At 44.3% G+C, this 16,401-nt stretch overlaps 1 protein-coding gene across 2 annotated transcripts in view; it reads right to left on the bottom strand.

The window, feature by feature from the left end:
- Positions 1-16,401, bottom strand: part of NALCN (sodium leak channel, non-selective) — a 3,431,684-nt gene that overhangs the window by 1,621,412 nt on the left and 1,793,871 nt on the right. For both annotated transcript variants that reach the window (XM_069637002.1, XM_069637001.1), the window contains one exon: positions 7,419-7,586. In XM_069637002.1, coding sequence (XP_069493103.1) covers positions 7,419-7,586 — 168 coding nt within the window. The remainder of the gene's footprint in view (positions 1-7,418; positions 7,587-16,401) is intronic.

The following is a 16,401-nucleotide window of genomic DNA, read 5'->3' as shown; positions in this document are numbered from 1 at the left end:
GCAGTTGTACACAGAAAAAACAATTCAAGTCAGATTGAATACTGATGACCAAATGTCATCTCTCATCTCAACCTCTAGAGACCGAAAACAAGGCTGATTGTTGGCATCAAAATATTATTTCATTTATTTATAACCGATATTGGGGGGGCCTTCAAAGATATTAGAGCATTCCCCCCAAAATTAGGAGACACACTGCTTGGCTGGTTGGTTTATGCTGACTATATTTTGCCTATGGATTTTACCCTCATTGAATTACAGCACCATTAAACAGTCCTTGACAACTGCGCTAACAAAAATGACCTAGAGACAGACAAAGGTGCTAATAATATCTTCATCCAACCAGAATAACAATTTCACATGGAAAATTAATCTATCTTGCTTTGATGTTCTTTCTTCAATTATTTATGTGGGATTTTATATTGCTGGGATGTTTACAAAGAAATTATTTATCCTAAACTAGAGACTAAAGGTATTAACCTTGGCAACCCAAGTACAAAGGGTGAACTCACAATGTGGACAATTTTCCCTAATACCAGCTATACAACTGTATAAAACAAAAGTAATTCTTTTTAGAAAAATATGTGTAGCCCATGTGATAGTGTACACTCTCACTCAGTGCATCCCAACCACCCAAAAGTTCTTAAAATAGTAAACATGTTTATATGTGCTCAATAATAATCCCTGCATATAGCGAAAATCAAAGTTATCATTCATGATGTGTGTTTGTTTCTGACGGGGTGATATAAATTAAAGGCAATGCTATTAACAACTTTGGAACTGTACATTTAAGAAGAATTGTCATTCATGCAATGGCAAATCTCGCTCACATTGCCATACAAGTATGTATGCATTGGTGGGCTTAACTGCTCTACACACATGCACAGACACAGAGACATGGATAACAGGTGCCCATATCTGGATAGAAATGGCAGAGGCACACACACACTCTTCCCCACACGCATACACACACACAGGAGCGACAGGTTCAGAAGGGATGAGAGATGCACACACACATAGATGACAGTCACGCACAAGCATAATTAGAAAGGCACCCAAACACACTGAGACATTACGGCAGGTGCACACTGAAAGGGAATGACAGGCGCGTGCGCGCGCATACATACACACACACACACACACACACACACAAACACAGATAACAGCAGCACACACAGATATGGATGACAACAAAATAAGGATGAAAGGCACACACACACAATCAGACAAGGCTGATAGGTGTGTACACACATACACACACGAAATACACACACATACACAGAGACACACACACAACCATTTCCACAATCAATTAGAAATGCAATTCAATAAACAAGAATTTTCTGAATAAAGTAAAGAACACCCTGTGTAAGGATGCATATCAATGTGTAGGCTGCCATTAACATGCTCCGCCCAACAGACCCTTTCAAAGAAAGTACATGTATGCTCAAAATTCGGGCCTATCCCGAACACTAAAATATCCAGCATCCCCATGACCCTCAAACTGGACACCATCATTAAATCAATCCCCCTTCCAATTGTCAATGAGTTAATGACAAAGAAGAGCTTTCCCTCATCTCACCAAACAGCTTAATATGACTGATCCTTAAAATATTTAATCTTAAAAGCATAACTACTCCTACTATTCATCATTAACTTTGCTACCAGAACTCTCTTTTGAACGCTGTCACTTCACACCTACTTCCTCACACCTTCATCAGTTGGATGGCTGACGATGCAAAATAGGGCCAGATTAAATGTCTTCTCCTGGTTCCAAATCTATCCACTGAACAACATCACTGTTTGTATCCTCCTCTATCCAACTCTACAAGCCTTCTCATAATCGCTGCTCTGCCTCCTTGACTACCTTGCCTTTCCTGAGCTTCCCACGGTGTCCACTCTTTTTCTCCTCTTGCTCCACTTGCATGGAATTCTCAGAAACAGTCCACACACCGATTTGTTCAAAACCAAACTAGAATCCTACCTTCACACCTCTGAGTTACCCTATTGACCTAACTCCCATCTGGCTTCTAGTTAACATTTTTCTCTTGCCTCTAACCTGCCCCTGTCCCTCACTCTCTCTGCCTCCACTCTAGCACTTCATACATCATGGTTGCATCCCTAACCTAGCTGGACATACTGCCTACCTGCACTTGAAAATGTGTAATGTTGGTTGTTCTTATCTTGGTAAGTACACCCATGCATTGTTCACTGCTTCTCGTTCTTTTAGGATCAAAAGTGCATTGTATCTTGCTGTATATAAATATATAAAATACATTTAAAAAATAAAACCACCAGCCTTTGATTTCTAGAGAAAGAGGATCATTGCAAAACCTGTGGCCTACAATTGCAGCATCAAGAGAACAATGCAGGCTGGTACCGGTCTATACATCTGGATTTGCACCCAGATGCAGCACCGAAACAGTAACCATACAGCTTTTCAAACTTGCGTTGCACATCATGCACAGAGGGGATTCATATCTCCTTGCCCTGTGCCACTTTTCTGTAGCATCTGAGATTGTCAACAACACACACACACTTCTTGTGACATGCATGGTGTTAACTAACTCTGTATGTAAGTGGTTTGCCACCTAGCTTCCAGTTATACAGCATCTAATATTTCCTTTGTATCAAAGATGTGACCATGTACTCTGTATCTAATTTATGCCTCGTCAAGGACCACCTTGTAACCCCGTCCCTCACACTATCCGTTGTATAGTTTCATCTGCTCTCTCACTGTATGTGCAACCTTCTGTAACTACTGCTGATCCTAATGATAAAGCGTTCAGTTACCCCAGGGTTCCGCTACGCTATACAAATAAACAAACTAAACTAAACCAGAGAATTCAAATAGTAACACTAGACAGTTATGTGCGCTGCTGCACAATGGTCTATCTTGTTACCGATTACATTTCATCTCTAATTGGAGCCTCTAAGTGCTCTCCTGGAGGACTGTGACGTATCAATACACAAATACACTGACAGCACTGAGTATCTACAATTCAACCATATAGAACAGATCTCCCAGCAAAAATCGTGCCTAGCACTAATCAAGCATGGCTGAGAAGCACACACCTGAATCTCATCTGAAAACAGACTGATGTCGTGCTCCTCTGCAAGCAAGCTGAACAACCCCTGATTCAATGATGGCTATCTGTCATTCATACTAATGGGTTCTTGCAAAGCTAACCCAGAGCAAACAATCTTTGATGTTTACCATCAACTGCAACCTATGATTCAAGCAGCATATCACCAAAAAGACCCACACGCCAGGAATCAACTTTTGCTCCTATTCAGCATAAAACCCTTTCTACCAACCACTGTCTTCAGGACCAATGAAAGTCTCTAGGACTGTGACACCTACACAGGACGAACATACTAATGTTGGGTGTCAGGGCTACCGCTGTTGCACCACGCACAGCAGTACAACATTCTGCAGCAAGGCTATTCGCTCACATCAAAAAATCCAAAGCTGTCATACCCATGCTCAAAGGTATGAAGCTTTACAATGAATGTCTCTATTCTCACACGGTGCAACATATGTTGGCTTTACCATCATTTGTGACATTAAAAACCGACCCTGCCAAGAAGAGCCAAACAGCATTATACCAGCATGCGCTCCTCTGCAAATTCAAGTCTTTCTTCCTTGCCCTGACTTTCAGAACAGTTGTCGAAGCCCTTATGATTGTCCACATGGATGGTGGCAACAACCTACTCGCAGTGCTTCGAGGTTCTGCCTTGAACCCTCTGAAATCCACCGAACATGCTGCAGAATGCATTTTCACCTGCCTCAGAGAATTTGCTCATATCATCCTCATCCTTAAGGAGTTGTACCAGGTGCCCCTTCAAGCAAAGATCATGTCCAAGACAGCCTGCACCGCCTACAGAGCAGCCATAGACAAAGCACCACTCTACCTGGCCCAGAATCTCACCCCGTGCAGAGGCCAACGCACACCACAAGCCACAACTTCATCAGACTACAACGAAAGAAGTGCAAGCTGGAAAAAAAAGAAACAGGTATTTGCTTCTGCTATGCACCCTGTTTCTGGAACAAGTTACCAAAGATCTGCCCCCTCCCACCCCGCGCCCCCTGCCCCTTAAACGGCACTTCAGGAAGGACCTGAAGACCCTGCTCTTCAAAGAACGTCTCACAATTCTCTGATCACCCAACACTAGTTCTTCCCCTCGATAGCGCCTTCCATCTTTCCATTTCCATTCCGCTTGTAAATCCCATGCATAGATACATACACACACACTTAAATGCTCAGGGAGCGACACTGGCTGTTGATAACAGCCTGCATTACATTTAAGGCTGTCTCCTGTGATGTGAAAAGTTATTTATAAGGCGCGCGGACCCGGGGATCGAACCTGTGTTGCTCCTTGTCGTCTTGCTTCCAAGGCGAGCACGTTGCCCCGGAGCTATCCTCCCATGTTCCACATTTCCTAGATACATAGCTAACAATTTTTCAGGGGTCAGCACAATTCCAGAAGCCATATCATATAGACATTGGAAACCAACAAATGTTGCCAAGAGAAAACAGACGTTCTCCCATTACGCGCTGCCCCTCCCAACAGACATCTGCATGGCTCCAACACGTACATTTCAGTGTAACCTTACTGTTTTAACATTTCCTCGGCTAGTGACGTAGCACCAGAGTAATCAGCTATTGTACCTCTGAGTGTCACCCACAGAGTCCACTTCACCAAAGCTCTGTGTTGTATTATATCACTGCCACCCTGTACATTGCTCCTATGCTTTCATGTTAGGCCTGTGCTTTATTACACACATTAATAGATGCATACACTGACAGGGTCAACACAGTCTGCCAGGTACCCTGTCCTAGGCAGACGGCTTCCGGGGACAGGTCCTTCTAGCTAACATAATAGTTTTACTGAGTGCCCCGGCCCTAGGCCATGGATGGACCGCCCTATATGGAACTCTTGACATTTCCCGGTGGGCCTCTGCACCCTGGACCTCTTTTGTGTGGTAACCTATTTTATTTCCACATTTTCTCATAGGAAAAGGATTGGACTGCCCGAAAATGTGTAATGTGGGTCCACTTTGAACATTATTTCCAGAGCCTCTTTTGGTGCCCAGTCCACCCCTGCCCTAGACTCGCATTAAAAGTTGCTCAGGTTGGCGTCAGAGTGTGAAAGGACTCACAGCTGGAGCAGGTGTGGATACAGGCCAGTGCCCTGTGGAGAGGCAGATGTAGATTAGCCTCAGGTAATAAAAAACAATCCCACCCATACCCTATCTTGGGGGCAGCATTACTGCCAGCCAAATGCGTCTGCATCCAATCAGCAGAAGATTTTTGATCGCACACAATCGAACTGCCTGTGCACACTGAGCCCTAGTAGCAGTGTAAATTGACTTTTAATAGCAGCAGGCCTAGCCTTATCTCTGGAAGTGCTCACTTGGCATGCCCACTCGTTCCCCCGTGAACCCCACTCGGGGTCCCTTTGGGGGGCGCCAAATTCGTTTTTGATCTATTTAAGTGCAGATGCCGAGTGTTATGTACTTCAATGCAGCGCCGCTGTCAAACCAGCACGGAGCTGCTGCCGCATACTGGTCTGACCGGCATGCTCTATTCCAACAAAAGCACCCCACTCTCCCGCTGCCGCGCCCAGCAGCAGCGTGCGATTGGGACACATTTCATTGCAATAGGGTGCCTGCCATAACTTCACCCACCCAGCTAGCTAGGGTCGGGGGGGGGGGGTGTTTGAAAGACTCCGCCGAGCTGGCGTTGCAAGCGGGCTAATGTGGCACCCCAGGCGGTCGCTGTGGTGGTCCGGGCCGAAACGGGATGAAAAGCAGCGGCTTTCAGTGTGACAGACATTTGCCCCTGCCACAACTGGTGTTGCTGTATCCAAATCAATCTTGCATCAGCCTGCCCTCCGCCTCATCTCTCGCCAAAATGAAAAGAAAAGGTACTCTAGCCGCATGTAGGTGCACACACCGTGCAAAGTTCATGAACCAATTAGAAAGCCAAGAATATATGGTGAAGTCAGAAGGGAAAACCATGATGCAATAGACCAATCAGAAACACTTTATGGTCTGCTGAGCTGCTGGTTGACAGCACATTCCATGAAATATTAGTATGCAATAGATCTGCAAGAGATCCATAGCTCGTTCAGCCGCAACTAAAAACGAAACAATGTGTGAAGATAGTATTTTACCACGAATAAGTAAGATGAAAGACAAGGTGATCTTTTTGTAGAAAAATAAATTATTGTAGAGGGAAATGGATAGAGCATGACATCATATGAGGTCTAGTGGAGATGTTGAATAAAGAACATTGTGAGGAGAATCCTTCAGGAAAATATCAGCACTAAAATATCTACCTTTCTGTGTGAGTCATTATGGTACGGGAGTAAATTAATTGCCATCAAACTCTGTGCCTGATACTGAAATTAGGAATCGACTCGCCCATATTTTCTTGAAATTGCAGGCTGATTTTGCCATGGGTGATGCCAAACCATTGTCTCCTGATCTGGGGCCCGATACTAGGCACCCACATCAGGAGCCGGCAGCAGGTGTGAATCAGACTAGCAGTTCAATCAGCAAACCAGGCCCTATTGCCAACAAAAGGCGGGTCAAAATGTCACTTTGCATAGGTCAGTTCAGGTCCTTGCACAGGCGTACCTGTGTAATTATTACTGGGAATTATATATGACACCAAGAAAGTTATGTTGGGTTGAAAAGGTTTTGAAAAAACCCTTTCACCTGAAATGTAAAAGTAGGAAAGTCCATTTGAGCCAAGTCAAACATTCCACAACGCCACCTAGTAGCCATCATTGGAAGTTAATTTGCATAACCCCAATGCCTTGCTGTTGTGGATCAGAACTGGAGGTGAACTTCCAGTGATGGCTACTAGGTGGCGTTGTGGAATGTGTGACTTGGTTCAAATGAACTTTCCTAATACATGTATATATATATATATATATATATATATATATATATATATATATATATATATATATAGCTTTTTGTTCAGTGGCAGTCCTTCAGTTAGGCACTTATTGACCTAGTTGGCCCTTTACCTGTGGGGGCATACATCCCACCTGCCTTTTTGTATCCTGAAGTAAAGATTATGGAAGATGATATCATGACATATGTTGAGTATGCTATTTTATGATTAGGTCAGTCTTTTTTTAAAAAAATGTGTAATAAACTTGTAAAAAGTATCAGTATTTGAGTAATTGACCATATATATTGTCCAATGGCAGGCACTAGCCCCAGAACAATAAATAAATATTTAAAAAAAAACACAAATCAGCATTCCAGGTCTTATTGTAAAAGTCCAGCTAATAAAACATTCTGAAACATGTCTGTTACAGTTAGAGTTTCATGTTACCAGTGACCACCTTACAGTACATCCCAAGTAACGCAGGACATTTTGACAGTCCCGGCACAGTACCTGGAAGTAGGTGAACTGGGAGTGGTAGAGATCGGGATAAATGTGTAGGGTTGTTCCGACGACCAGCAGGAGCTCAAACTTGTGAAGCGATGAGCTGATGTAGCCAGTGAATCCCAGACACCAGATCTTCAGAAGAGCCTCCAAGTCAAACAGAAAGGTGAAGGCAACCTAGAAGAAGAAGAGGCAGCCAATCATTGGAACGAGTCACTAAACGACTCACGTAGACCTAACCGCCAGAATCGTACATGACTGATCAATAAGTAGGCATGCGAGTAAATATGCTTAACTATTTAATCATTAAATAAATCAGAACATGATGATTTCTTTTTCTTTTTTTTATATAACAAGCCTATTACCATACCTGAGTTTGGTTTCTAAGCGCAGATCTGGGATTCGAACCTCTGCTGCTCTGCGTGGTCTTGCTTGCAAGACCAGCACATTGCACCTGTGCTATAATCTATTAATAATATTACCTTTTTATAGTACTCATTCCAATTTGCTCCTGCTGCTAAGCACAGTAATGATAGTTGTTATCATTAGCCAACGCCATGATTCTCAGTTTATTAACCACTTAAATGCTGAGCTCTATGCAAGTCTATGCAAATAGGACGAGCAAACTCATCCTTAGCACTTAAGGAGTTAACTATTAAAGTATGACAGATTGAATCGACCCTGCTGGGATTCAAACCTGTGTCCACAGCGAGCACAGAGTTCTCCAAGCAAGTGCTTAATACGCTGAGCTAGCCTAAGGACCTGTACTCCACGTACTCCTTAACGGACCCAGGGCTTCTTTAACATTATGTTGATGCCAGGCAAAGCAGTGAAAAGGCAACATCAGGCTTGGCAATCTACACCATAAAAGAAGGCGTCTAGCACTCTATCTTCAAGAGTCATTGCCAGATGCCAAAGCAGTGTCACAAAATGTGCATACGTCCATTGATGGTTAGGCATATGATATTAAGACTATATTGGGTCCTGTACAACACATATTCTGCTTCACATTGCAGTTGATGCTCGTGTTCTAATTTCTTTGGATAGCTACAATCGAATTGAATTTTGATGAGCCATTGAACTTTAATCGTTCAATACATTGGACGTTGCTCGGAAGCATTGTGCTGGATTTTCATTCCATCTGTCCAGTAGGTTTGACCTTTGCCTGTGCTAGGCAAGCAGTACTCATGGCATCTGGTGGTGGGAAGAAGACTACGCTGACACGATGCTTGTGACTCTCTGTGCCCAGCCAGTGGGCTTAACCGTAAAGGAGCCATTGTCTTCCACCTGCCAAGGGTCAGGCTTCCGCCTAGTTTGGAGGTAGGCATCACCACTTATGGTGGCCCCACCTCTGCTCTGTCTCCTCCATTACTCCTTCTTACGCCCACATCAAGACAATCCAAGTGAAATTGAACACATAAAATGCTCCTAATGGGAGTAGCCCTCCAGTTGCCTGTTCTGCTCCACAATTTGTCAAACACCACTTCTGCCAATACATTAATATCTACAAATATATCAACTTTATTCACATATTTGGACAAATAAAATCTTCAGTGAAAAACATCAAAACAATTAAAACCACTATATTTCATGTGATGGGGGTTACCATTAAAGTGACTCATGGATTCTAACTGTTAACAATCAATGTCAAATAATTTGTTTTCTCAGATCAGAGACTTCCTGCCATTGCACAGTCAAAAGGTCTGTTACTAGATAGTAACCATTTTATTATTTCACAAGACGTATTGGTCTAAACAGATAAACAGGTCCAGGGTCAGTTCGATGGCTGGTGTTACCCGCCCTCAAAAATGAACAAAGATAGGCAAACCCCAAAGTTACTGTCTTGATAGTAGCATGAAAGACAGCCTGACTAGGAGAGAATGCAAAAAAACCTTCCACAGGTCTACTGGGCTCACAGAGCTGACATAGGTGTGATTTCAAATTGATATGGCTTAGATAACCATGAGAGATGTTGGGCACCATTCCTAAACTCAGGTATGGCTTATATTTAAAGTTGTACGTGCCACCAAGACAAAATATTCAGAGTTATTTTATTATAATTATATTATTCAAATCTTTTTTGTAACCTGCTTAATACCGAAGAGGTTTCTAAGCACAGACCTGGGATTCAAACCTGTGTCACTCTGCATCCTACGTTGGCACCGTGCTATACTACCTGTGTCATTTCTAGAACTGGGTTTCATATCTTACATACAGCCCCTGTGCTGCAGAGACTTGGCTGTCTTTCCAGCTGTCAAATGGGCACCTGTGACCTCTGACCCTACTCTGTGCCATTTGCGAGCGGGCGCTGCAGATCGGGATACTGATGCAGAAGGGCACAGGTGAACACTATGCTTTTGTCATGGAGTTTATGAAAGGGGAATCTGATTGACAGGTTCCCCTTTCAGAGATGGAATTACCTGTATCATTTTAATAATTTAAGAAAAATCCAAAACGTAATGCCTTCTACACCCTCGCCAATTGGCAATCCGTCACGCTGATGAGGAGCCGGTGCGAGAGAACACTGTTTGGTGTTCCTGCATGCACATGGCACACCTTCTGGTTTTCTGTCATAGGGAAAGTGAAAGAAAGTCAACAAAAATAATTCTGGGGGTGCACGCTTGTTCTGTATAGATTATTGATGTGCTGGATCACACTTCAGAAAATAAATCTAAAGAATGTTCTGATCCATGTAGAATATGTCAGTCACGCTTAACTGACCTCAATTGAAACAACCACACTTAAATTCCTCTTTCATAACAAAAAACGTACGGGTATGTATGCCCTTCCTAAGAATTCCTCAATTGTTTTATACCATATTCATATGTATTAATGCAATAATAGTTCAACATATGTGTAATTTCAATATTTCTTTCTTCATTCCCACTGTCAAAGTTAAGTCACTTTGCTCTCAGATTGCATAAACCAAAATGTATAGAGTCAACCATGGTTTGTTCTCAACCTCGCCAATAGGTTAAACAGCTTTGTACATCACTAAGAGAAGATTGTTCTATTCGTATCACATTTTTACATCGTATAACCACAGTAATCAGAAGATTCAATTTCTAAGATATTGCTCTTAAATATCTTCATAGGGATTCAATAGTTGTCCAGACATGTATTCTGAGATAGCCCTCAGAATATCTCTCAACGTGTTTCGGATTGCTGTCCCTTCTTTAGGAATGCCGGTCAGATTTTCCTAATAAAACAATCAAAATTCAAAATGGCTACCTCAACCACCAAAAACAGTGAAGGCCATAGCTCACTCTCAAACCTATGCCAGGTAAATTGGAAGTCACAGTCGCTTCTGTTGTGCTGCCTGATATAGTGACACTCTTGTTCCTTGCTGTATTGTTTCCCTGTTCCTTGCTGTATTGTTTCCCTTGTGCTGGTTCTTCTGCTCCCTTCTCGCCTTCTTGCCTTCCCTGCTTCTTAGCAATGCTCCAGTACTCTACTGTCGTTCCTTTTCTGCCTTCCACTTCCAGTGCTCTGCACTGTCCTTGTACCACGTTAATCCACGGGTGGCCTTCCTTTTGTCGCAGTGTTGGAAGTCTTGCCCTGCCCTTGGTCAGAGCGTTTTTCATGTTTCTCTTCTGGATATTGCTCTTTCCCCACACTGCCTGCCTACCAGACTAGGCAGTCCCCAGCCTCCATGGTGGATGCCACCAGGCATCTACAGATTATCCTGTCAGGTAACATAACACAACTTAAAGTGTTTGAAAATGAATATGAAATGAGGACCCCAGCTGCAGCTTATTTTGTTCATTGTTCTTGAAATCAATAACTGTCTTACTTTGGTGTCCTCTTTCTAGAGTGGGAGGAGATAAATCCTGACCGAGTTTACCCTGGGGACTTTGAATGCAAGATGCAGTTGGCCAGAGACAACTACTGTTCAGTTGATATGCTATGTATAAAGCAGCCATCTGCCCGTAATATGGCACTGTCAGCATGTCAACTGCATCGATGGAAACTGTGTGCATTGAGTGTTTCCAAAGTAGGTCATGCGAGGGATCACTTGTGTATAGGCGTGTTATAAATGCCATATCATATCATATCATATCATATATGGGAGGGCTTGAGATTGTTGATAACAGCAATGTTTAAGGATTATGGACTTCAGAGGCACAGTTCATCCATTTGAGTTTCATAGGAATGTTTGGGAACACCTTACTTTAATCATTTGCATTTGGTAAACAATCTTGATAAGACATTTCAACCATGACATCAAATGATAAGTTTAGGCTCCAAAAGCACTACCACACTTAGTATTATACCAAGGACCCATCTTAAATGCCGATCTGCTCTGGTCTCAGATGCAAGAGATGTTATATGTCCAGTGGGCTGTTTCTCTGCCCGGCACAAGGTTGTGTGATAGAATCAATGTGCTATCGGAGAGTGCTAGACCTGCTCATACGGCCTCTGATACATACAGTGTTTCTGGTGTTCGGATCTGCATGGATGTAAGGACTCTAACTCAAATGTTGGGTGAGACAGATCAGTAAAGCGGTGTGTGTGTGTGCTATACCGTATTGTTTCCAAGCAAGGCTACACGTTGAATGTCCTCAAGGACCGATTCCAGTCATGCTTTCCGCATCCCTGCAATAAATATTCATGAGGTAAATTTGCATTTGATGGATCATCATGGGAGGGCATTTGTATATTCATTAGGTATGCTGCTATCCTCCCATGGTGCGCTACGCTTGTACTGCTAGTGAGTCCCCATGCTTTAGAGTGTGGCCATCGACTGATGACTGGCAGCAGGGAACGTTTTCTTTTGTTTTAATAGAAACCCTTTGTCTGAGCCTTTTCCTCTTTTGATTTCCATAGCATTGGCACTCTGTACCATCCTCAGCACATTGAGATTTTTAGCGGAAAGACTAGGTAATGAGAGTTATACAAATCGGTCCCTGGATGATTAGGGCTTGAGTTGCCTTTGTGAAACACGTTTTTGGACAGGATAGGATTCCTGGAAAGTAGAAGTTGAATGCTTAACAGAAACCGAACTTTAAATCTAGAAAATGTTTTGCTTGTCATGTCTCCTGAAGTGGACTGCCTTGTGTGTAATCTTTCGAGGTGTGAATTGTCAATAAGGAAGATGATGTTCTGCTGCATTTCTAATTTGACAGAATCTAATTTCAGAAGTCCTCCATGCCCTGTCCACTAGCAGTCCACATGTGCCTTAATATTCCTAAGTAGGTATTTAGCTTTGAAGGTAGTCCATAGTGAGAAGCCTACGGCATTGCTTTGCCACCATGTCGCGTCTGTATCTTAGATTCTCTTATTTACAAAGTAGACATTCTTTACATGCTTAGCCCACAAGGAGAGCACCACCACACCCCTGTGACTTTCATTATTCCTATCACGAATGTAAAATAAGTAGGTATGTTCTCACATTGGCAACGCTTATGCAAAGGTGGCAGGGCTATCTAATATGAACTTTCTATGGCAAATCGTGAAAGCGCCCCTCTTAAGAATCCGTCCTTTCCCTTATTTGCCAATGTGTAAGTCCGGGGCCCAAGTGTTATGTTAAGAAAGATCGATCTCCCTCCCGCATCCATCCTTGTGTCCAGGACTTGTACCCTTATTCTATCACCTATTGTAATTAACACCTCTGCCATTTTGTCTACCACATTAGCCTGATATAGATTGGAGTAGCCTTTTAGCCTAAGTTTCCCTTTATCCATTTTCCGGATGTGGGTCTCTTGGTACATTAGGATATCATGTTTCTCCCCTTTCACATATCTCTCTAACTTCTTCCTCATAACTGGTGTGTTCATGCCTCTCACATTATAAGACACGATTTTAACTATTGCCATTGGAGTTAAGTATTACACATGTCCCGTTTAGTTGCACCTATACTCTTCTCCACCACTTCCCACAGGCAGATCCCACCCCTCCTTTCCCCTTCCGCACCTTATTAACTCCCCTAAATTAAACTCCTAACCCCAACAGCATACAATCCACCCCTTCTATCCCAATCCCTTCCCTTCCCTAAGGAGAGCCAACGTTCCTATGATTGCCCAGAGGAAATGTCCATCGCCGTTGGCTCTCTACACAATATAGTCCTGTTGTGGAGAGTATTAAACTTCACGCTTAGATTCCAACACCCCTACAATACACCCATCCTAACAGTACTTGCACACCATACAAGAACACCTCGGCGTGTGTAGGTATCCCTCTTAACATGCTGTATTGATAGTATGCTTGTATCAACACTGCCACTCTGGCTGGGTACATCCCAGCTGTAGTGCACACCATCCCTTTCTCTGAAAAACGAGAATGTGGCATTCAATTTGCTTAACAAATATTTTCCTAGTATGTTGATGGGTGTGTCCTTTAAATGCAATAATGGCACTACAATGTGTTGCACCCCTATCGTCAGTGGTAAATCTTTTGTTAGAGGAACAGTTTGAACTGTCCCCGAAAAGCCTTGTGTGTCCAATTCCCTGTTCGATAATGGGCATCCGTTTTCTTTTATTGATGACCTCCTTGCCCCGGTATCTGTGAGAAAGGAAAATCCACTTCATCCTATTTGAACTGCTACTTCGTTTACGACACATGGGAGTGGTATTTCTCTGCACTTAACCCCGGTTCTGATGGGACTGGGTGCTCTTGGTCCTTGTTGCCCCTTGACCCCCACATGCACTTCCTGTTTCTGTTCACCTGCATAATCTGAATGTACCATGCCTTGGAAGATTGTTTGCCTTGTGTTCCCTATGTCTTCCCCTCCCATGCATGGTTGCACTTTGAAACACTTGTGTATAAGCGCATAATAAACAAACAATCAATCAATCAATCAATCAACAGTGAAAATAAATGTCATGACCTAAGGGCTGCCCTTGGTGCATTGCAGTAGTCCAGGCTTGCTAAACAGGAATCTGCATGTTCCTTGATGTTCTAAAATTGTATTGCATTTAACTAACCAAGGCATTAGGTAAGCCAGGTGCCCTACTGGCAAAGGAAAGCCCTCATTACCGGCACCAGTAATGCCAGTGCCGGTAATGATGGCAAATCCCCTCATAGAGTCCTATGGGACTTCATGAAGGGGATTTACACCATCACTGCAGCACCTGTAATCCGGCAGCAATGCTGCTAGACCGGGTGCCGGAAACGGTTACTACATTTGCCGGTATACTGCCGGCTCTTATAGGACTCAAACAGGGTTTTTTGGCAGCATTACCGTAGTGGTAATTCTGCCGACTTTGCTGATTGTTCGGCGGAGAGTAGGAGGATTAACGTCCAGCATGATGCTTGAGGTAAATCCTCGATTCTAGGGCCACACTCGTAGTATGGCAGAGAGGGAACATTGGCAGTAATTCTGTTGTTGCCAATTTGTTCCCACTCCACCATACTTGTAATGAATCTCAAAGGATCCATAACATAGCTTAAAAGAGTATTGCAATTCGACTTGGTGATCTATGAGCCTATCAAAAGAACTCCTTTGGCTTTGATTTGATGCGAGTGGATCTAGGTCCCCTGGCCTAAGCCCCACCCACCTGGTGCCTTCCTGGTTGCCACTCGTTTTCCCCACTTAGCAAGCCCCGCCCACGTGGTGCCTTCCTGGTTGCTGCTCTTTTTCCCTACTTAAGGAGCCCTCCAGCATCTTTTCCTTTGCAGATGGGGAGCAGGTGGATCTTGGTCCCCTGGCCTAAGCCCTGCCCCCCTGGTGCCTTCCTCGTTGCCACTCTTTTTCCCCATTTAGCAAGTCCCGCCGACCTGGTGCCTTCCTGGTTGCCAGTCTTTTTCCCTACTTAAGGAGCCTTCCAGCCTCTTTTCCTTTGCAGATGGGGAGCAGGTGCAATTGGATCTAGGTCACCTGGCCAAGCCCCGCCCACTTGGTGCATTCCTGGTTGCTGCTCTTTTCCCCCACTTAGCAAGCCCAGCCCACCTGGTGACTTCCCGGTTGGCGCTCTTTTTCCCTTCTCAAGGAGCCCTCCAGCCTCTTTTGCTTTGCAGATGGGTAGCAGGTGCAAGTGGATCTAGGTCACCTGGCCTAAACCATGCCCATCTGGTGCCTTCCTGGTTGCTGCTCTTTTTCACCACTTAGCAAGCCCTGCTCACCCAGTGCTTTCCTGGTTGCTACTCTTTTTCCCTACTTAAGGAGCCCTCAGCCTCTTTTCATTTGCAGATGGGGAGCAGGTGCAAGTGGATACAGGTCACCTGGCCTAAGCCCCCCCTGGTGCCCTCCTAGTTGCTGCTCTTTTTCCCCACTTAGCAAGTCCTGCCCAACTGGTGCCTTCCTGGTTGCCAGTCTTTTTCCCTACTTAAGGAGCCCTCCAGCCTCTTTTCCTTTGCAGATGGGGAGCAGGTGCAAGTGGATATAGGTCACCTGGCCTAAGCCCCGCCCACCTGGTGCCTTCCTGGTTTCTGCTCTTTTCCCCCACTTAGCAGGCCCAGCCCACGTGGTGCCTTCCTGGTTGCCGCTCTTTTTCCCTTCTTAAGGAGCCCTCCAGCCTCTTTTCCTTTGCAGATGGGTAGGAGGTGCAAGTGGATCTAGGTCACCTGGCCTAAGCACCACCCACCTTCTTAGCCCTGCCTCTTCCTTCCTGCTATTAATTCTTAGATCAAGGGCATCTCTCGTCCGGGCATTTGAAGTGAAGGGCAGACAAAGAAAAGGGCAATTCCTGTTTGGACCTGTTCAGATCCAGGACCCGACCCCCTGCTCAGACAGCAGGTAAGCATGCACCAACATGTGTTTACTCCCTCTGTCGCCACAGGCCATCCCCACCCGCCCCCGTGATGTTCCCGTGTGCCCCCCTTTCTCGCACACAGGGGTTGCCTGTTTTGCTTGATTCTGCTGCTCTCCCCGCCTCCAGCCTACTTCTTCAGGAGTCTGTCCTGATACATTCTGGTTTTACCATCAGCGTCTTGTGGCTAATGCTGGATTTGACTTTTATGGACTTCATTCATTCACGGTGCGTCAACCTTTCTCAACTCTCATGCTGGACCTCCTTTGCATCTTGTACTCATAGTGGCCCTGAATCATGCTGTT

Source organism: Ambystoma mexicanum, chromosome 7p, assembly GCF_040938575.1.
Source record: "Ambystoma mexicanum isolate Mex_15411 chromosome 7p, UKY_AmexF1_1, whole genome shotgun sequence".
Classification (NCBI taxonomy): domain Eukaryota; kingdom Metazoa; phylum Chordata; class Amphibia; order Caudata; family Ambystomatidae; genus Ambystoma; species Ambystoma mexicanum.
This window is presented reverse-complemented; position numbering and strand designations above follow the sequence as displayed.